The 23,762-nt window shown below is 38.3% G+C and overlaps 1 protein-coding gene across 3 annotated transcripts in view; it reads right to left on the minus strand.

Moving 5' to 3' along the window:
* Positions 1-23,762, minus strand: part of KCNN2 (potassium calcium-activated channel subfamily N member 2) — a 384,522-nt gene that overhangs the window by 30,802 nt on the left and 329,958 nt on the right. For 2 of the 3 annotated variants that reach the window (XM_016147324.2, XM_016147331.2), the window contains exon 8: positions 1,162-1,303. In XM_016147324.2, coding sequence (XP_016002810.1) covers positions 1,162-1,303 — 142 coding nt within the window. Of the gene's footprint in view, positions 1-1,161; positions 1,304-20,218; positions 22,317-23,762 lie in introns of those variants that run through there. The other variant, XM_016147350.2, reaches the window with a different exon arrangement.

Consider the following 23,762-nt stretch of genomic DNA (forward strand, 5'->3'; position numbering starts at 1 on the left):
ATAAGGAATAAAGAGAACCTAGGTCGATGAAAATGGTGCATCAACTAACTCTAGCTTAAAAATTTACAAGTTCACATCACACTGATAAATTTTAATCAACATGCTAGCTTTCCATTTTCACATACTGAAAACACATGGTACAAACCAGTCCTGACCAAATAGTAGTGTGTAAGGGCCAAGGAAGGTGTCTGAGCTTGTGAGGGGTCCCAAGAGAAGTGGCATGTCATCCCTGGCAGCACACCTTTCTTGAGTGCTCCAACAGACCTGCCCCCATCCCCAGCCTCGTGCCACGCCACCTTCCCACTTTACCCTGCGCGCTCCTGGCCCAGCAGCCTTGCTCAATGTACCAAGCTCCTCTTTGCCTCGTTACCTTCAAATAAACCATTTCTTCTTCTTAAAATGCCCTTCCCTCCTTCCTTCCACTTTGCTTGGCTGTCCACCTTTGTCACTTCTGTTAAAAGTCAGGGATATATTTCTCTGAGTAGACCTTATTCCTTAGTCCTCAAATTGGATGGATAGCTTTCCTGCCTCTTACATTTGTCACAAATGTGATTAACAATTATTTCTTAATTATTTTAAATGTAGATGTTCCCCTACGAACTCTGAAAAAGCAGGACAAGAAAATGTCTTTCTATTATCTATCTAGGCCAGTGCCTGGTCTATACCTGGTATTTGACAAATATTTATTAAAATAATAAATATCATCTAGTATATCCTAATTGATAAAATGTCATGTAATTCTTCAACCCTATGGTACACTTTGAGATATGTACTATGGTCCGCATTTTACAGATGAGGAAAGTAAGTTTCAGAGAAGAGAAATTTACTCAAGTTCACGCAGCTAGGAGAAAATGACAGAAACCAGACGATGAATTTTCTGACTCTGGAGCGGAAGCTCTAAGATCAGATTTGTTTACCAAGTTGGTGCCTCGCCCACAAAAAACAATTTAGCAGCTCTGTGTCCTGAATGGAGCTTCGTGATGAGAAGAATAAGATGAAAACTGTTGATGTTCTCTCCCAACACTGATTTATTTATATTGCTTTCCTGCTGTTGGGTACTCAAGCAGCTTACAATGACCTTTGTACATGGATCGATGGTTTAAGGGCCTTCCTGAGTTTAAATTAAAAAAAAAAAAAAGACAAAGTAAAAAAGACACTTACCATAATTCCAGTAAGCAAACAGACTCCTTTCCCACAGTATGTGTTAGGTACCATGTCACCATAACCAATGGAGAGAAAAGTTATTGATATCAACCACATTGCTCCAAGGAAATTGCTAGTAACATCCTGTTGATCATGATACCTGAAAAATAGCAAACAAAACCAGTCTTTTATAATCAGTCTACAGTGTGGTTGTTAAGGCCAGTTTGATTCAATTCAATGAATTCACTAAGTATTTTCTATAAACTGCTAATTTAAAGGTTTTCAAAGCTCAAGATCATAAATAAAATTGAGTTTCTACCTAAACAATCTGAAAGACATCAGGACATTCCTCGACTTTAAAAACAATCTTAGCGAGAAACTATAAACTATGAAAACTGTTTTTCTCACTGGTATAAGTTGATAAATGCACATTTATCCTTGAACCCTGCTCTCGCCCCTGGTCATGACTCATTCTTCCTTGATGCCACTGATAAGCCTGACTTATAGCAAAATATGCGGCCGCCCAATCTTACTCCACACCTTTGTAGTAGAAGAAGCTATGCTGTTCCCTATGCTTAGATTGTACTTTGCAACATTTATTTCCCTAATGGGCCAACTCCCAGTCATCCTTCAAAACAAATTCAAGTGGGACCCTTTTCGTCTACTCTTGTCCCAGCCTGTCCCCTGTACTCCCTCAGTACCCTGTGTATTTCTCCATCACAGGACTATATCATACTGTCTACCCGGAGGTCCTGCACTGGCCAACCTCCTTGAAGATACAAACTGCACTTCCGATCACACAGTCCCTTTCCAGAACCAGAACTTAATTGAAGACCCGTAGCCTTAGCAACTGTACACAAAGAGCTTGTAGTCAAAAAGAGGGGGAGGGATAGAGTTTATCCTGGTTATTCTTTGAGGTGTCAAGTTTTTCTAGTGAGGAGGAAGGTGTTTATATCAGAAACAGACACCCTGTAATGTTCTGCTTGAATTGGCAGTTCGAAACAGTGACCTGGCAAATCATGAGGACACTGCTATCCACCTGCATACAGCAGTGAGGACATGTGAGTTGTTACCCTAGAAGAACTTGTTCTGGATGCATGTTTTATGTAGTCATGGAGTGAAGTGGTCCTCCTGTAGTCTGGACAGACACCAGACTCTGGTTACTAGAGGCATTTTTCACTCTTCCCCCAACTTCTAAGGATCAACCTTCCTTCCCAGCTCTCAGATACCAATGGGGAGGGCTTTCCTTTCCTCGTTTCTTGCTCCCCAAAGCATGCTGATGATTGGCCCGTGGGTTACACACGCTCAGTCCTGGCTTTCAACTTGACTCACCATGCTGCCAGAGCTGTGGTGGCAAGGAGGCTGCCCCCTGGCTTGAGCCCCAGGACTAATCCCATGCATGAACTATACTGTGGACATGCATTCTGTGCCCTCCCCCACCATCTCATGCCAAGGCTCCCGCACCTCTAACCAAAAGTTCAGAAGGTCCATAGGATAAGAGCTTTACTCTGTAATATCAGTGGATGCAAGCTGTCTTTAGATATAGTTTCTTTATTCCAAAAAAGTAAGAGAAGCTAAAAAATAGTATTTGCTGTTACTCTGGTCTAGGAAAGAGAAACCCCTGGCTAGAGTGGAGTGGAACCCAGCAGTAAGGAAGAATGTGGGCAATTACTGTATCTTCCGAAAGAAAAGGCAAGGTCACGTGCACAAGCAGCCGGCCCTTTGCTGAGGAGCACTCTGTGAGCTTCCAGTGGCAAAAGGACAGAAACTGTCACCATTCTACCCCAGAGAATGCCTCTGTGGCCTAGCTACGGTGTCCCCTCTGCCCAGAATGGCTGGGTGAAGAGGCTGTCTTTGTCATAAGGGAGGTCAAGATGTATTCCTAGCATTCAAGGAAGACAGGTCGGTGTGTTTTTCCTGAGAAACACGGTTAAATAACACGTACACAGGAGTGGGGTGATGTGATCCATGCTATACTTCAGCTACAATATGAGCTCACGGGCTCTGTGAACTACTCTGGGACCTGCTAGGCCGGTGTAATGGCGCTTTCACAGAAGAATGTGGTTTTCATTTCAAACAAGACCCTTAGAAATAAGCTTTGGATTCTAACCCAATTAAGATTTGGGGGGGGGGGCTCTATCTAGACTATTCCTCATCAAACAAATGCCTAAAACAGGGCATACATTTCCCTGGAGTGGGTGTGGGCTGTATAAGAGAGAGGAGGCAAACGAGATCATGCCCTATTCAATGCTGAATCGTGAGAGGAAGTTCCTTCTCAACAAAGCATGATTTACATAAAGGACGTATATATTGAAGGGTTGATGGCCCTAATTCCCTAATGCATATGAATTATTTGTTGGGCACGCACTACATGCTCAGCTCTTGACTCACATTCATTCTCATTTTACATTAACGTTTTGAGACATGGACAAGCTAAAACACGGCTACGACGGTTATATTTCCCCACCCTCTCTATATCAACAGTGTTCTCAATCACTAGACACTTAGAAAATGGGCCCACGTCTGAGTGAAACCTTTAAGTTATTTCTACACTGTGAGTGACCAGAACACGACTGCTGGACACATGGTTTTCCTTCGGTGAATTCAGAGCAAGTGCAAATTGGAGTTTGAGATTCCATACTAAAAACTAAGGCCTCTAGGGGGCGCTTTCATGGCTGGTGCCTGCAAGGACATCTCAGCTTTGGCACAGATCTGAAAGTCTTTCTAATCTGCTGCTCTTCCTGTAGCACTTTTGGTTTTCAAAGTTTGAAGCCATAAATGATATTGAAAATTACAATGAAAAACATTCACTGGAACATTAGGTGAGCCGACTCCTCTTTAGTTGCTCACCTTTAATTAAGACATGAGTTTTAAATACTCAAATTTCCATCCATCCTCATTTGACTCTTCGCCAAACACTCTCAGGTGTTATGCCACAATTATCAGTCAACATTTGTTACGTGTTATGTATATTACACTGGGTCAAAGACTGTAATCCCATATTGAAGGGCCTCATTAGAAATCAATAGCTTTCTAGGATTTGGTACTTTAGGGCTTGGGGTTCAATGTTAAATTATCTTTTTTTGCTTATGCAGTAATAAACCTGCCTGCAAAATAGCTCAGAATGAAAAAAAAAAAAACCTCATACTAATGTTTATGTTACATTCAGGCACATTTAGTAGTGGATAGTTAAGAAGAGGTCGGTAATTAGATATCACATTAGATAATCCTGATTATTAGAATAATCAGGATTTCTTTTGGCAACTCAAACAGACTTATCAACATGATATTATCATGTATATTATGTACATAACCATAATATATAATTATGATAACATTACAATATTACCACTTAGAACACTGCCAGGTTTTGAATTTATGCCAGATTTATACCATTGTAAATGATTAATAAATGGTTAACAATTTGAAAACATTTCTTATAGAAGTTCATTTCACAAACTTAGACAATTTCAACCTTCTCCACATGGAGAACTGTTCTGAGAAAGACATGAAGAAGTGACTCATGGAAAATTTCAAATTCTGATCAGTATGAAGGCTTCTTTAATTAAAAATACATTAAATAAGATTGCAATTAGTGTAAGGAATGCCTGATCTCAAGTTCTTAAAATAAGGGCTTTGAGATTTGCAGAGAAGGTTTAATGAACTACTCTAGAGCACTGCATGCTTCACAAACTTAAAGACTGGGAGATTAGCTTTAAGATTTTAAAAGGAGCAAAATGTTCCTTTTTTTAGTTTCCATTCATTTCGTCATTCATTGATGACTGTGAGTGTAGTGCTGTTTCTCAGATCATAAATATGACAGCTTCCCAAAAATATTGGTTTAAATTCACAGGGGTTATCTTTCCAAGGGAATTATTGCATTCTTCTTTCTGAATGAAGCAGCCTCTGCCCAGCAATACTGCCTCACTCTCAGCATTCTTCCATAAGCAAAAGGACCTTTGGTCACACTAATGGCTGGCCAGCAGGTGATCTCTTTCAAAACTCTTTCTCTGCAGGTACATATCCCTCTACCTGGAACCACCTTCCTCCATCTTCCTAGCCCTGATTTGTAGATTGAAAAACTGTTCGTGGGTCCCCTTTTCCAGACTCTGCATGACTTTTGATTAGCATGACCACAGGTCCTTTCTTTGTATCCCAGGAACACCACTGATCGATATTAACTTGGGTCACAAAACATGTAATATATAATTCGCCTATCTAACTTGCCTCTAGAATCTAAACAATGAAGAATTTGAGGATAAAAACTATGCCTTATTCATTGCTGTATCTTCATTCAGTACTTATAAGAATATAGCAGGGAAATGGAATCTACTGAATGAATTAGTGTGACAGTAAAAAAACATTTGTTCTCAAACTGACTTGCTCTTGGCCACATGCTGGGCCTTCAGAATCATTTGTTCAGATACAAAAAGAGGATAAAAATGATTCTTGCCCATTGATGACATGAATTGGGTTTGTCATGTTATATCCCAACTTATATAGTATTTTGACACTTGAAAAAATAATTCAACAATGGAGGTTAACAGCTGACAAACTATATTCATTCATACTTTTCTATTAAACTTATTAACTTTATAAATGTCCAAATCATCTCATCTCAATTGTCAGCTCTGATCTGAAATGCCAGCCTTAGTTATATAGTGAAAAGCATTATGAAGATTCAAATGCATGTGATCAATCTACCATCAGTTCTCTTTCCTGAATTGATATTTCTTTCCTGAAATACCACTAAAATAATAGCAAGGCTATAAAAAAAGAGGTATAAACCCACAAGAAGAAAAGGAAAGAAAAGGAGAAATCAGAGAATGATAAATAACACATTTTGATACTAATGAAAGCACAAGGGAAATACTGCTTCCAGCCATGATGAAACAACAAAGGGATGGATTTACACTCCCTCTTAAAACAACTATAAAACTAGAAAAAAGATTTGAAACAATGGTTAACACGACATAGATAATCTAGTAACAAAGAATAGTGATTTCTGAGAGATCAACCAAAGTGAGTCATACAATTGCCCCAGCTTAATACCTCAAGAGAATCTCTGGATATAGCTCAGGGAGGGAAAACAGGTGAAGTCCAGAGGACTCCTTAAGTTGAGGGGCAGAGATGGAAATACAGGGAGGCCAAGAGTTCACAAGGCCCCAAACCAGACAGGACAAATCTGTATGAGAGATATGCAGAGATCTGCCGAGGGGTATTCTTGATTTTTCAGCTGAATAAATGTAAAATTATCCAAGGCTGCCGAAGTAGAAGAACTACATGTAAAGTGGTATGGTATCATGAGAAGATAGATTGTACTAAATGGTATAACATCAGGGGGAGATAAGATTAATAATTTAGTTATAGTATACATAAGTATACTGGTATGCTATAAACCCTAAAGGAACCAGTAAAATAATACATTAAAGAATAATAAATTATAATGCAACAAAAGATATACAGTGAAATAAAAAATAAGTAATACAAAAATAGGCAGAAATAGAAAAAAAGAAGAGAGGAGACAAATAGCGAACAAACAGTAAGATCTCAGATTTACCCAAGCATATCTATAACCACATTAAATATAAATGGCCTAAATACCCCCAATTAAAAGGCACAAATTGTCATAGAATCATGGAAAGTTCACAGCTTGGAGATTCAACACTGAAAACAAGAGAACTGATGATGTCTAAGTATATGGAATAGGAGATGCCTGGTAATGCCAGATAACTAACAGGAGACAGAGGTGTTTTTTTTTTTTTTTTTTTTTTCTTCTAGGGATGTACTGGAGATTCTGATCCACGGGCCAGCTAAGGTCAGGAAAGATGTTTGGGGCTAAAAACATAGGGATTAAATGCATATTTCAAACTGAACAGGAGCATTCCTAGTTTCTTTTACTTCCTATCCCCAACCTCATATTAAAACTCACTAATACAGAGAATGAATATTTTTTTCCTCTGGAGAAACAGAACAGCTTCAGAGAAAAGATATTCATGTACTAACATCAAGGATTCTCTAATAAAAAAATGTAGCTTTCCACCTCACCACCTTTCAGTGATTCATCAGACAGTAAGATCCTCTCTCTTTATAAAGTTTCCAATTCCAACACTTGAGCATGAAAGAACAGTGAATGATCAGCACCCATTTGCGGTATACTTTCTATAGAAAAGATACAGAGAAAAAGAAGAGTAGGGAGAAAGAAAGAAAGAAAAGGAAGGAAGAAGCAGAATAATCTTGAAATAGCACAAAATGATAGGAGGAAGAACTACTGAATACTCTGTTATACCATTAAAGACCTGAAGGAAAACATGGCATCCGTAAAACAGGAACAGGATGCTACAGAAGATAATTAAAAAATAAAGAGAGAAAATTTATAGTCACAACTATAATAAAAAATAATACGATTACAATATAAATTGGCAGAAATCTCCCAAAAGTAGAACAAAAGGACAAAAAGAGAAGGGGGAAAAGATAATGAAAAAGATACATTCTCAGAGAATCAGTATAAAGGGTCTAACAATTGACTTGCTACAAGAACATAGAAAGCAGAAGAAATGAAAACATTCTTTTATTTCTTCATGTAGGAAAAATGGCAGGCAAGTATCTCTAAAGAAAAGTTCTTTTGAGTATCTATGTCAAACAGGATCCCTGTAAATTTAAAATGCTAGGAATGACAAGAAGATCTTAAAAAGTTTCAATGAAAGGAAAAATAGATCCTAGATAAACAATGCAAATGGTTGCCTCTGACATTATTTGTTTTAACATGTATGTATTGACATGGAGGGGAGAGTAATCTATTTTTCCTGGATTTGTAAAGGGGAGGGATGTTGAATCTGGCAGTAAGAGCTGGATAGCTGTAGCTCAGGTCTTCTCTCTGATCTGCTGGCCCCCAGAGCAGGTATATTTTGTTCTCTATGTGGTAAGCTGACCTGGGCAGGGGTGACTCCTCCAGGGTGTGAGGATGCACCTATGACTCTATCTAATTCAGTGGTGAATCATCAAAATGGCAGGCAGCCCACTGGGCTGCAGGTCAGATGGTACTGTCTAGATCTGCTTTATGTGAAGAACGTAGCTGACAGCTTGATGTCTAAGAATTGAAGACGCAGAAAAGTGAGAGGTATGATAAATTATCTCCCTCTGAACACAAACTATGTGCATATGCTTTTAAAATAAATGCAAAGAAAATAAATGATTCAATTAATTAAAACACATAATCTCAAAGAAATCCAGTGAAGGCACATATTCGGTTCAAAAAAGAAAAAGTGCTGAATGTCAATGGCTCAGAGAATGGGTGATAAATGTCCCTTATTTGTCACTGATTCATATCAAGGTGCTCACCTATAGTTGCATATTAGAATGGCAGGGGATGCTTTAAAAATACCTATGGAAAAGCCTCATCCTCAACCAATTAAGCAAGATCTCTGGGGGTGGAGCCATGGCAGCGATATTTTTAAAAACTCCCCAAGTAATTTTAATGTGTTGTCAAGGTTGAGAACCATCTATTAGCTTTGTTTCAGGAGTTGTTTCTCATTCAATAACAAGTCGAACATTAACATACATAAAGGAAATTTAGGAGGCACTGCAAACATACAGATAAATAAAAATTAGTAAGCATTCATGAGAAGTTTAAAATGTAATAAGGGAGAAACTGATTGCAGGGAATAAGAAGGTAATATCCAAGTTATAATAAATGTGTGTAGAAGAGCTAAAGGCATGTCAAGAAAAAATATACATAACAGATGAAAGTAATGGCATGAATGTATAACACTGGGACCTAAAATTATATTTTTAAATTTGAATAAAATGTAAAATTTAGTTAAGTCCAACCATTTTACTATGAACCTGAGTGAGGGCGCTCTAAAAAAACATTGCAATTCCATGGTATAAAACTACTCTCTAAATAATTTACAGAAAGTTTCCTCAGGCCAGAGAATTTGAAATGCCCCAATCAATGTGACTTTCTCCTGGTTCTTCCCTTGCGTACTACTAATTTGCTCCCCGTCTCTGAATTATGAAAAAACAAACATGGTTTTGGGTCTTGGAGATCCCTATATAATCCTCCTTCGGTAACAATGAGTATCTAAAGAAAAGACAGGCAGGGAAATGCTACCTGTAAAGCCCAACTTTAATTTTGGCATGAGTCAATTTCAATTTTCATTCATCGTATACTTCTTTATTAGCTGAAAGTCCCTAAAGGAAAAGGGGATAATAGACTATATACAGGTTTTTCATTATGTCTTTCTGAAATCATGTTATATTCATTATCAATCAATTATATTCATTATGTCTTTCTGAAATCATGTTTTATTATCTGACTGTATTTATTTATGATTACTTATGTTAGAGCGAGTTCAGAAATGCTTATCAATAGTTAAGTCTTAGATTTCATAACTATGATTATTTGACAATTATTTATGTTAAAACCTAGAGGACTTCTAGTCAAGATGACAGAGTAGGAAAACACTATGCTTCTACTCCACAACCACATCGAAATTACAATTACAGAATAATCATCATTGAGAACCACCTGAAGACTAGCTGAACATAATTCCTATAACTAAGGATATAAAAAAGTCACACTGAGACTGGTAGGAGGGGTAACAATGTAGAACAGGCAATTCCCACACCCATGGTGCGGTGGTTAAGAGGGAAACCTAGGCTACGGAGGATCCCTTAAGAAGCGAGGGGTTCCAGGGATCCAGTGCCAGAGAGAGAAGTCCCCATAACATCTGGCTGTGAAAACCAGAGACTGCAGCTGAATGAGACAAAAGGCTGCTGGAAACCCAGGTGCTACAGGTCTTAAAGGGACCTCACATAGACTCGCTTGTTCACAAACTCACTCACTCTGAGCTCCAGCACCAGGGCAGTGGCTCCTAAAATGTCAGGGACATACAAGAAGCTAATTGAATAGTTTGAGAGCAAGGGCTGGAGGGGCATAGGTCAGGGCAGCTCTCTCCTGGGATGGAAGTGCTAGCAGACACTATTGTACCTTCGGTGAGCCTTCTCCCCATCCAGCTGACAGGCACACATGGGTGCCAAATCTGAGCTTTCCATTAACTTAACACTGTTCCCCCTGCCCTGGTAATTCCCTGAGAACCTGCCCCATCTGATTCACATGCCTGGCTCAGACTTCTTCCAGGGACTTTTCGACACAAGTAACCTTTCTCGCCTCACACTGAAGACTTTCCTAAAATCTCTCAAAGGCACCCAAATCCCGCAAAAGCAATGGCTCCTTGTGTGTCCTGTACCTTCTGCTCAAAAGCTCCAAGACCAGCACTAGTAGTAGCCAGTCTCAGTTTAAAGCATAGCCTCTTCCAGGTGCCTCCAAGCCTAGCACATGTAGTAATCATCTGCAAATCATCTTGTAGCTGCTACCATGTAGTCCCAGGCTGGGCATAGGGAGCAGCTGGTCTTGGCCTGCACCAGAGCACCTCCTAAGAGGCCCCAGAGTGAAGACACCTGGTGGTCAGCTTCAGCCTACATGAGAGTACCACCCAACCAGCTCCACAATGAACATACCAAAGGATGAACTCAGCAGGCATCAGAGCCCTACTAAAATGAATCTCATTCTATAGGATCAGCCCCCACACAACAGCTCATCTGCTGTTTTCATCTCACAGCCTGAGGATCAATCCAATCCACTGAAATGCCAACAGCAATCAAGGCTTAACAACAACAGGAGGGCAAACATAAACCACACAAAGAACACCCTGGACCACCCAGCTCAGGTGGCAAGGGACACTGTGCCACTGGGCCCTACAGGACATCTATTATAAAAGCCACTTTGCCAAAACTGGGAGACATAGCAGATCTACCTAATACATAGTAATAAACACGGAGAGTCAGCCAACATGAGAAGACAAACATGTTCCAAATGAAACATCAGGACAACTGCAGACAAAGAACTAAATGAAATGAAGACAACTAATCGACCAGATGCAGAGTTCAAAATACTGGTTGTAAATATGCTAATAAAGTTAGAGGAAAAATAGGTAAATTCAGTGATAACTTCAACAAAAAGATAGAAAACATAAAAAAGAACCAGTCAGAAATGAAAAATACAATAACTGTAATGAAAAATAGGTTAGAGGGAATCGACAGATCAGATGAAGCAGAAAATTGAATCAGTGACTTGGAAGACAAAAAGTAGCAGAAAACACCCAATTGGAACAGCAAATAAAAGAAAGAGAGAGAGAGAGAGAGAGAGAGAGAGAGAGAGAGAGAGAGAGAGAGAAAGTAAGTAAGTAAGTTTGAGACCTCTGAGACATCAAGTATACCAACATCCACATCTTAGGGGTACCAGAAGGAGAAGAGAGAGAGCAAGAGATTGAAAACATATTTGAAGAAATAATGCCCCCAAACTTCTATAACTTGGTAAAGAAAATAGACACACAAGTTCAAGAGTGCAGAGAGTCCCAAACAAGATAAATCCAAAGAGGCCCACACTAAGACACATCATAATTAAAATGCTAATAGTTAAGGACAGAGACTCTTAAAAGTAGCAAGAGAAAAACACTTCATTATGTACAAGAGAGTTCCCTTAAGACTGTCAGATGATTTATCCAACAGAAACTGGAAGGGATTGGCACAAAATATTCAAAGTGATGAAAAGCAAGGACCTATAACCAAGATTACTCTCCATAGCAAAGCTATCATTTGAAATTGAATGAGAGATAAAGAGATTCCTGGATAAGAAAAAACTAAAGAAATGCATCACCACTAAACCAGTATTATAAGATATGTTAAACAGTCTTCATTAAAAAAGATTAAAAGAAAAAATGGTAGGATAAAAATAATTCTCACTGACAAAGGTGTTTACATAATAAAAGCAGTGGATCAACCAACTATAAAGCTAGCATAAAGGTTAAAAGACAAAAGTAGGAAGATCATGTGTAATTACAACAGTAAATTAAGGGATATACACAAATATACACATACAAAAGAAGAAATAATGACAAAAACAGAAATGTAGAAGAGGTGATTAAAAATTTTTTGATTTTAAAATGTTTGAACCTAAGCAACCATCAACTTAAAATAGACTGCTATAAAAATAGCTTGGTACATAGGAAGTGCATCATAACCACAAACTAAAAATCTACAAGAGATATACAAGAAATAGAAAAGAATCCAAACACAACACTACAGAGTCATATGAGAAGAGAGCAAGAGAAGAAAGGAACAGAGAAGAATGACAAAAACTATTAGAAAACAATTAAATGGTAATAACTATATACCTATGAATAATTACTTTAAATATAAATGGACTAAATACTCAATTAAAAGACATACAGGGCGGCTGAATGGATTAAAAAACAAGACCTATACATATGTTACCTACAAGAAGCCCACTTCAGATTGAAAGACACACACAAACTGAAACTAAAAGGATGGAAAAAGATATTTCATGCAAACGGAAACAAAAAAACTGGGGTAGCAATACTTATTTGAGACAAAATGGACTTTAAAACAAGGGCTGTAACAAGAGACCAAGAATAATGATAAAAGGATCACTGCAAAAAGAATAAATAATTCATAAACATCTACACACCCAATATAGGAGCACCTAAATATACAAAGCAAATATTAACATAAAGGGAGAGATTGACAGTAATGCAGTCATAGTAGGGGGTATCCTCCAGACAGAAAATCAACAAAGCAGTAGACTATTATACATTTTTCTTAAATGCATATTGGACAACTTCTAGGATAGATCACATATTAGGCCATAAAATAAAGTCTCTGTAAATTTATGAAGACTGAAATCATACAAAGCATCTTCTCCAAACACAGTGGTATGAAACTAGAAATAAATCACAAGAAAACTGAAAACATACCAATTCATGGAGGCTAAATAACATACTACCAAACAATGAATGGGTTAATAACAAGATAAAGAAATCAAAGGATACCTTGAGATAAATGAAAATGAAAACCCAATGACCCCAAATCTATGGGACACAGCCAACGCAGTTCTAAAAGAGAAATTTTTAGCAATGCAGGCCTACCATAAGAAACAAGAAAACCTCAAATAAACAATCTAACCTTATACCTAAAGGAAAAGGAAGAATGAAGACCAAAATGAGTAGAAGGAAGGAAGAAAGAAAGATCAGAACAGAAATGTATTAGAGTCTAAAAAGCAATAGGAAAGATCAATGAACCCAAGAGCTGGTTCTTGAAAAGAAAACAATATTTATAAACTTTTAAAGAGACTCATCTAGAAAAAAGGCGGCCCAAGTAAACTAGAAATGAAAAAGAAGCCACAATTGACATCACAGAAATACAAAGAATTATAAGGAAATACTACAAATGATTAAATGCCAACAAATTGAACAATCTGGAATACATGAATAAATTCCTAGAAACATACAATCTTCCAAAGCTGAATCAGGAAGAAACGAAATGTGAACAGACCAATAACTGCTAATGAAATTGAATCAGTAATAATAAAACTCCCAACAATGTCCTGGACCCAATGACTTCACAGGTAAATTTTACCTAACATTCAAAGAAGAATTAACACTTATCCTTCTCAAACTATTCCAAAAAACTGAAGAGGAGAGAAGGTTCTCAAATTCAGTTTAGTACGCCAGCATTACCTTGATACCAAAACCAAAGATACTACAAACATAGAAAATTACAGGCCAATATCCCTGATGTGCGCAGATAAAAAAATATTCAACAAAACATTAGCAAACCAAATTCATCAACACATTATGATCATGTGAGATTTATTTCGGAGATGCAAAGCTGGTTCAATATCCAAAAATCAATTAATGTGATACAACACAAACAAAATGAAGAATAAAAGTCATGTGATCATATTAATAGATGCAAAATAGCATTTGACAAAATCCAGCATCCATTTATGATAAAAATTCTCAGCAAAGTGGGGATGGGGGGAACATACCTCAACAGGATAAAGGCATTTTTGACAAACCCATAGCTATCATAATAGATGAAGAAAAGCTGAAAGCTTTTCATTAAAATCAGGAACAAGACCAAGATGTCCTCTTTCATCACTTTTTTCCCAACATAGTTTTGAAAGTCCTAACCACAACAATCAGACACAAAAAAAGAAATAAAAGCCATTCAAATTGTAAAGTAAAATAGTTATTATTTGTAAGTAACATATTATATAGAGAGAACCTTAAAGAATCCACCAAAAACTATTAGAACTAATAAATTAATTCAGTGAAATAGCAAGATACAAAATAAATATTCATAAATCAGTTATATTTTTAGACACCAATAACAAACTCTCAGAAAGAGAAATTAAGAAAACAATCAATATACAGTTGCAACAAAAATAATAAAGTACCTAGGAATAAGTATTTTAGGTTAAATAAATAGGTTAAATTTAACAAAGGAAGTAAAAGACCTGTAGTAGGAAAACTATAAGACACTGAAGAAATTGAAGAAGACACAAATAAGTGTAAGGACATACCATCCTCACAGATAAAAAAGAATCAACATTGTTAAAATGTTTATACTACCCAAAGCAACTACAGAATCAATGCAATCTCTATAAAACTACAAAGGCATTTTTTAGAGAGCTAGAGCAAATAATCCTAAAATTTATATGGAACCGTAAAAGACCCCAAATAGCCAAAGCAATCTTGAGAATGAAGAACAAAGTTGGAGGTATCATGCTAATTCATATTGAACTATATACTACATGTCTACAGTAATCAAAACAGCATAGCACAGGCACAAACAGACACATAGATCAATGCAACAAAATAGAGAGCTGAGAAATAAATGCACACCCATATATTAATCTATGACAAAAGGAGCAAAAATATTACAATGGGGTAAAGACGGCTTATTCAAAAATGGTGCTGAGAAACCTGAACAGACATAAAAAACAATGAAACTCAATCATTTTCTTATACCATATACAACAATAAATTCAAAATGGATTAAAAATTTAAATGTAAGACCTGAAACCATAAAAGTCCTAGAAGAAAACATAGGCAGTAAACTCTTTGACATCACTCTTAGTAATATATTTTTAGATATGTCTCCTCAGAAAAGGGGAGCAAATAAAATACAATAAAATAAACAAATGGGACTACCTCAAACTAAAGTTTTTGCACAGTGAAGGAAACCATCAGCAAAATGAAAAGACAACCTACTGAATGAGAGGAGGTATTCATCAATGATACATCTGATAAGGGGTTAATGTCTAAATATGTAAAGAACTCCTACAATTTAACACCAAAAAAGCAAGCAGTCTGATTAAAAAATGGGCATAGGATATAAATAGACTTATTCCCAAGAAGGACACACAGATGGCCAGTAGACAAAGATGCTCAGTGTCATTAATCAGCAGGGAAATGCAAACTGAAACCTGTCAGAATGGCTATCATCAATAAACCAACAAACAACAAGTGCCGGCAAAGATGTCGAGAAAAGGAATTCTCATGAACTGTTGATGGGATTGTAAATTGGTGCAGCCACTTTGGAAAACAGTGTGGAGGTTCTTCAAAATATTAAAAATAGAACTACCATATGACCTAGCAATTCTAATTCTGGGTATTTATCCAAAGAAATCCAAAACATTAATTCAAAAAGATAAATGCACCCATATGTGCATTGCAGCATTATTTATTATAGCCAAGATATGGAAGCAACCTAAGTGTCCATCAACAGATGAATAAAGAATAGGTGATACGTATGTAAAATTAGATATCACTCAGCCATAAGAAGAATGGAATCTTGCCATTTACGACACATGGATGGACCTACAGGGTATTATGCTAAGTGAACTAATCAGACAAAGACAAATACCATATGATTTCGCTTATATGTGAAATCTAAACAAACAAACAAACAAACAAACAACAACAAAATAAAACAGAAACAGATTCATAGATCTAAAGAACAAACTGATGGTTGCCAGACAGAAGGGGTGTTGGGAGGATGTGTGGAAAAGGTGACGGGATAAGGAAGTACAAATCGGTAGTTACAAAATAGTCACAGGAATGTGAAGTACAGCATCGGGAACACAGTCAACAATACTGTAATAACCACGTATAGTGCCAGGTGGGCACTAGACTTACAGGGGGTGATCACTTCATAAGTCATATAAATGTCTAGTCATTATTTGGTACAACTGAAACTAAAAACATTGTATGTCAGCTGTAATGATGAATAAAAAAATTTTAAAAACAAAAAAATCTATAAAAACACAATGGTATCCCATTAACATACTCAAAATAGACATGAAAAGACTTGTCAGCATTTAGGCTTTCTTTGCTATTAGGGTTTAGTGAAATGTGTCCTGCTGTAGCAGAGAACTTCAAGGTAAAATAGTCATGGTAATAAGTCTGATTCCTAAAAGTGAAGATGGAGAAAGACCCAGGGAGTATGTATCCATAATGAGAGACTTCCCTGAATGGAGAATTTCATTTAAGCTGTGGCTCCCAATCCTAGCTGACTGAATGCCCTCTTTTAATATCTTGAAATGAAATTCAGGTAATATAACTTCTTCGTACACACGATTTATAAAAGAAACATCAATATAATACCCTAACTGTAATACAAATAAGTAAAAAAGAAGTAATTTACAATAAGTCATGTATTTCAAGATCTAAATACTCAGGCAAGGCTAACTTGGAAGACATAAGAAGCAGTCAGTTCTTTGCACCTATGTGTAGCACTGATGAAAGTGTGATGAACGCTGATGAAAGCGTGTTGTCTGGCAATTCAAATGTACCAGGGGCACTGTCATAGCTGATTTGATCTTCTGAGATGGGAAAAACTTTTGGCCAACTTCCAAATAAAACAACTGATAATCTTCCCATAATTTACACACTACAGCAACATATAAAAATTAAGTGTATGTTACAACTGAGAAAAATATTTTATTTATATTTAAAATGGATTTAGGTCAAAACTAAGAACATTATAAACAGGATTTTTGTACGCAGAATATCCAGCAGGTCTGTCCAAGGACAAGTGGGATGGAGAACAATTCTTTGTTGAGTGGGAGTGCCCCATGCGGGACAGAATGAAGAGAATCCCTGGCCGCACCCAGCGAAGAGCAAGAAAACCTCCACAAATTCCCCAAATGGCCTGTGAGGCCAGTACTACCCTCAGTGCGAACCACTGGAATCTGAAACCAGAGTTCAGGGCAGCTGGGACTCTGCATTGACCATCGGAAAATCTGGAGAACGGTGAAACTAGAAAACCTTGGACTTTGGGACAAATTACATTCTCAAGCCCCTGCTACTCCTCAGATGATCAAAGAAATATCAACTTTCAGAACAATGTTATAACCGGGGCTAGCATTTCTGACCAAGTTTCTTTTTCCTCCTTGTTCCTTTACTGAATTTCCAACTAGCAGTTATTTTAATTATCTGGGGCGAACTCCATTCCTTCAGCTCCTGCTGTGTACGGCATCGTGCACATACTGTGAGCTCCTCTGAGGGGAAGATGGAAGACCAGGAAACTCAAAGATTCCCTTACTAAGAAGTCATTTTTTCAAAAACAATACAGTTCATGTCTGATGTGTGCCAGGCTCTGCTGACTGCAGAGGGACCAATGCACTGACTACACTGGGCTGGTGGGCTATGGTTTCAGTAGCTTACTTCTAACTTACCCACCATGAGTAAATGCTTACCCACCATGATTTTCCACATGGGTGGCAGCCAGCAGATTCACTTTGCTTCTGGAAGCCTGACAAGAGTAGTGGGGCGGGCAGTCACTAGGTGGCAGTGCCACACCAGTTTATCTCCACGGCTGCTCTGCTGACTTTGGCTTGACCAGTGCGGGGAGTCAGGGTTGTGAGAGGACATTACTGGGAATATTTTCAAGTGAAAGCCACACTACTGGGCAGCCAGGGGGCAGATATCACTCCCTGTGGGAAACAGGAGTCACTGCGGATACACACAAGCCCTGGACACTCCTGCACCCAGGTGTTACCAGGAATTGTAGGAACAGCTTCTGAGAGGTGCTCCCGTACGTTCACGGGCCTGGATGCTGATTCCACTCTAGATCCAATCTAACATAATCTGATGTGGTAGTGTATCGCCATATTTCACCCCCCCTGAGATTCTCTAGACCAAAGAACAGACTTTATCTCCTAAAACTGTAAGGAAAACAAAATTCCGTGTGGATTTTTCTAACGAGGCCATGTTGGAACTGAACGAGCACGAAGATGTAACAGTCTGGGCCTTTTTTACTTAATCTGAGATGGAGTCTGAGAAGAACTCTGGATTCAGAGGTCGCGTCCCTCCTCTTAGTTCCTTGTGGCCCAGAGCAGTGAGTCTTAACCTCTTAGCCTCCCTCTCCTCTAACATGAGAATCAAATCAGCTACACAAAGCACTGACATAACAAAGTACCATCCAAATGCCACTTGAGCAGTAGATAAGGACTATGTTTGTATTCCCCATTGACCAAATCTTTCTCTATTTGGGTAAAAATAAAGAAAAGTCATTAGTTTTGCGAGTGTACCATTTTGCACACAGATGAGGTGGCAAACATTAGGGCTTTTCCAAACACAGGCAGCTTTTCTTTTTGCTCCTGCCTAGCTTCCCCACATTCTGTTGTTGCTGTCAAAGAGCATAGTGACTAGTCCCGCTAAGATGTAAAAGGTCGAAAAGGCTTGGCGAAAGGAAGGAGGAAGAGAAGGCGGTGTGCCAGGGCCGCTCTTGGCAGAGCAAAAACACCACGGGCTGAGGGTACATCCATCCACAGAGTAAGAAGAGTGGGAAGAAAGAGGGACATTAAGCAACTATAAGTCCAAATGACAAACAAGGAAAAGCTGGCCACCTTTGTACGCCATTCTGTTCTCCAGCCTCCTCAGCTGCCCTTCTTCCCACCAGCACTAGCACTTCGTCCTCAGGGGGTAGGGGAGGAGGAAGGTACTTTTCTGTGTCTAGTATCTATTATGTATTTCTGAGAAATTTTTGACAGGGCTCCTCTGTAGGGCTTGCAGTCAAATGAAAAGGAATATGCCCCAGTGATCCAAATCAACCCAGCTCTAAGGTGTCACATCGACAGGAGGCAATTACCATGAATGAATTCTAAATTTTTAATTTTCGAAATGCAGCAAATGAAATTTCCTACTGAGAACTAATGATGACAAGAAGTCTTAGCCTCCAGCACTTCACAGTTCCAGGCTATGCTTGTGGGAAAGCAAAACATTCCTGAATGTCATCATTTTATTCCCCAGAGAGAAAGAAGCCGGGAGGCAGAAAACTGAGCCACCCAAACAAGAGTGCAGAGAGAACTCTCAGGGACACTGAGCTGAAGGTGACTCCGTCAAGGCTGAGGAGAGGGACTGCAGATTTTCTGAGAAGGTCATTTTCAAGGTTTACCAGTTAAATTTTCCCACTTCAATTCTAAAAATTAGCCTTAGACTGCCTACTAATTGCACCTTGCTTGACTCAGCATGGGCAGCTAAAGTACAGACTGCAACGCCAAAACGTCACGCACTGAATTAAAGCACGGGTCTAGGTTCACGAAGGAGGAGCACACGCGGGAACAGCGCTGCCTCAAACCCAACCCGCCACCAAAGGCCCGCCACATAAAGTCCTCAGAACGCCTTCACGGAAACAATCAAATTAACTGCAAGTGAAACAATATGTTTTATTAAACATAGGAAAAACTGTTTTATGCAAGCAGAAAATAAAAGAGGAAAGAGATGAAGGGAAGAGGAGAGTGGGGTAAAACAAGAAAGGCTGAAAGTCATGAAAGCAAGTAAATAGTTGAAATCACTGCAAATAAGACTTGGAAAAAATGTAAATAAAAGGTGGCAAAGATCACTACAAAATCATGAAAATTCAAAAAGTGTTGACTCTAGCCAGCCTAATAACTTAAAAAAATTAAAAAATCAGCCTCGTCGATTAGCATCATGAACAAATCGATCTCACAATTTTCACTAGTTCCTACTGGTTTCCAACTACTCCAGAAAAATGAGAACAGAAAACTCAAAATTCTTTCGTTATCTTTCATATTCTAGCAGTTTAGAATTTTGAAATGGTAATCAAAAACACTTCCTGGCTGCATTTGTATCACCTGGAGAAGCAGAGAGTGCATTCTTAGTAAAGTGGGCTATACACTCACCGAAATACACTGGTAAAATGATTGCCAATGCTAGATACAGCACACTTTCCCCCCGCAAAGAATCACAATGTCAGCTTCCAATTTGGTGAGATTAACTTTTATACAGAGAATTCAGGAATCGATAAAAAAGAATACTTCAAAAGGAAGCCTAGGTGGAAAATGACCTCTGCACTTTGGCTGTTTGCAAGTAACCGAAAACTATCGAGGATCAGAATTACAAAAATCAAACAAATCCATGAGCTTAAGCTTAGTTGAGCAATGCTTTTCAATTATCTCTTCAATACAACCACATGGCAATGATATGATCTTAAATTCTATTTCTATTCAACTGTACTAACCAATTGTGAGCCTTCTAAGCTTAGAGATAGTTCCTTCCATTTAAATGACAAAATTAAGGTTATAGCAGTCAAACCCTTGGCCAAATGTAACAGCTGGATCTAAAAGCACAGAGTCCCCTGTGTGGTGAACTTAGATGATGAAGGGCTAGCTATGCAGGTAAAAAGTCAACAGGATCAACACTAGCTTTCTCCTCCAGCTACCAAATCAGGTTAATAATTAGTATGTGCACAGCTTGGTAACCATAGACGTACCCCAGGGGATAAAGTATTTGTGTGTGTACTACATAGGCTTTGAGGCAGCTTATAGAAAATATCTGACCTGAGAATGTACAAATTAGAATGGGAAGTATGAACTACGTTACGGCACTGTCCAAAAGGACTTTCTGCAAAAATTATGAAAATGTTCAATATCTCAGCTAATTCACTAGCCCCTAATTACATGTGCCTATTGAGCACTTAGAATGTAGCTAGTAATAAAGCAGAACTGAGTTTATTTTATTATATTTTATCTAACTGAAAATTAAAATTAAACAGCTGTATGAGGTGATGGGCTGTCTTGATGGACAGCAAGGACCAGAGGTATGAGAGCCACAGAACTCACATTCTCATGCCTTAATAACACAGCTATTTTAATTCAGTCATAATGTTTACTCTGTCTGACTTCTACGACCTTAAACTACATGTACAGTTGGCATGATAACCTATGGTCTGTTGTCATTGGTGGCTTATCTTGTTGTTATGTGTCTTGGGTAAAGAAAAGAAGTATTTTAAAGAAATGAATTAATGATTAATTTGTGCATATTAATTCATTCAGACATGCAATGCTTCCCAAGTTCATGGGCAGACTGTGCCAGGTGCTGGGGCCAGCAAGGGAGACCAAGTACCACTGCCCAATAGTTTTGAAATCTACAATGAGTGAAGGATACCTTAATCTCCAAAGGCAGGCAGAGCGCCTCTGTTCTTCCTGTCAGACCTGCTTTAGTCACTTTCCACAGTCCTGCGCTTAGTGGGGGACACAGCTGGTGCTCAAGGAGGGATCCACAAACAGATTATTGTAGGGCAGTTGCCTTTTGGGTTGACAGCTTTCCTAATCAAATAACCTGAACATCAGAGCTCTTCTCTCATTATCAGGATTCAAACTCTGCCCACTTAGCATCCTTTTCAAAAAAAAAAAATGGCACAAGCAGGCTCCGATATTCATGTAGCTATAATTTTGTGTGCTGTTTACAATGTATATTGAAAACGAGTTACAAAAAAAAAATGTCATGGGAATGGGTACATAGATGAGCTTTTATTATTGTCTTTTGATATATGTCAAAATTATTTCAAAACAGATGTTTCCATGATGTGATTATGCAGCTACTTTAACTTACACAGCAATGGTTAAGAGGCAGTATGAAGAGTAACGCAGCCCTCAATGTCTTTTGTTTGCTCCACTTGATCTAATTAACATGTTTCTTTCTTAACTTGCATGTTTTACTCAAAATAACATTTTCATAAAGTTTCTCATTGATGTAAAGGCAGCTGAATACTATTAAAAAAAAGGACTCCTCAAATTAAATAAAGCGGGAGGTCAGAAATAACTGCCACACATTTTTTTCTTAGTAAATAGCGACAAGGTATATTGTAGGGCATTTTTATTTTATTAAGGATTTATTTGATTCTCAGTTTATACACACGTACACACTATTAATATAAGGGAGGCTTATCTGGCAATCACTTGGAAGATATCAATTTATATATTGTCCAGGGCATATCTTTCAACATATATATATAGAGATATATACATATACACATAGACATATAGACATATATATGTATATACACATATACATATATATTTATGATACTACTGCTTTTAAAATTGTGATCTCCATCATATACTACCTAGGAATCATCTGAACTTTGTTTTGAGAATGACCATCAAGGACACCTGGTGGCCTTGATATGGTGGCTTAGAAAGAGAACATAATGCATAGATAATGAAGACTCACATTGTGCAAGTCATGGAATTTGATGCAATGTAGGGTACAAGAAAGAAAATTATTTGGGAGCAATTAAAATTATTGTGGGAACAGTGGGCTTCCCACAAGTCTGTAGACAGACAGGAAGCACAGTATTCACCATGACAGCTGGGGGAAGCACAGGGCACTGTGGAGGCTCATGAGAGAGTAGCGCCCAGACATATCAATGGTTCTGTCTCCAGTTAGTGCCACTTATACCGCACGCAGCTGTCTTCCTCCATATTCCTCTCCTCTGTTAAGGGTATCTCCAGACATCAAGCTGCTCCAAATCAGACATCACCTTTAACTCTGCCTCATCCCTGAAATCAAGGAGCCATGAGGCTCTGAGGCATACACCTTCAAATGTTCCCAAACTGAGCCATTTCTTCTTGGCCTGGACTTTGCTAGCCTTTCCAGTCTTTATTCTTGCTTGTCTAAAACTTGCATTCCAAGCTCCAGCTAAAGTACTTTCAATTCACCAGGCATACATTGTTCTTACCCCTCCAGTCCTCTGCACATGCTGCCCTTTCTTTTTACATCGTAATCGCCCTTTAACCTGGATTCTAGTTCTCTGCATCCCTCCTTTATATCGTATCTTAACACTTTCACTCCTCCTCCTCACGAGAGTGGGTCAGGCACCCCACCCTGTGTGGTCTCATGGCTCTGGTTATGAGCCCTATCACACTCTTACCATCATCATCTGCCCATAGGAGTGCACACTGTGTCTTTTTCCAAACTAAATGGCCAGTGCTATTTAGTACCATGACTATTGCATGCTTGAAAAATAGATTTTTAGTGAATAAGTAAAAGAATTCCCATTTCCACCACCTTATTACAGGAGTGAAATGATGGAGGCTTAGCTAATTGCAACAGTCGTTTTAGCAGGCTCCCAGTCTTGGCCTCTGAGGCCTATCACTCTGCATCCTCCTTCTCACTGTTCTGTTACCTTTCTAAAATATAAATCTAACAATGTTACTCTGTCTCATAACTTTGGATGGTCTTGCTGCTTAAAATAAAAGTCCTATGTCCTTAGCATAAGATCCAAGGCCATTTACAATTTGGTCCCTACCCATCTTTTCTTTTATGTATTCCTATCACCAGCTGCGAGCCAAACTCTGCTGCCTTTGTCCCTTGGCTTCTAATTGTCCTTACCTCATTTCCTCATCTTCAACACCCCATCTGAGAAATATTCCATACTTTCCT

The sequence above is a fragment of the Rousettus aegyptiacus genome, unplaced genomic scaffold, assembly GCF_014176215.1.
Source record: "Rousettus aegyptiacus isolate mRouAeg1 unplaced genomic scaffold, mRouAeg1.p scaffold_m13_p_8, whole genome shotgun sequence".
NCBI lineage: Eukaryota > Metazoa > Chordata > Mammalia > Chiroptera > Pteropodidae > Rousettus > Rousettus aegyptiacus.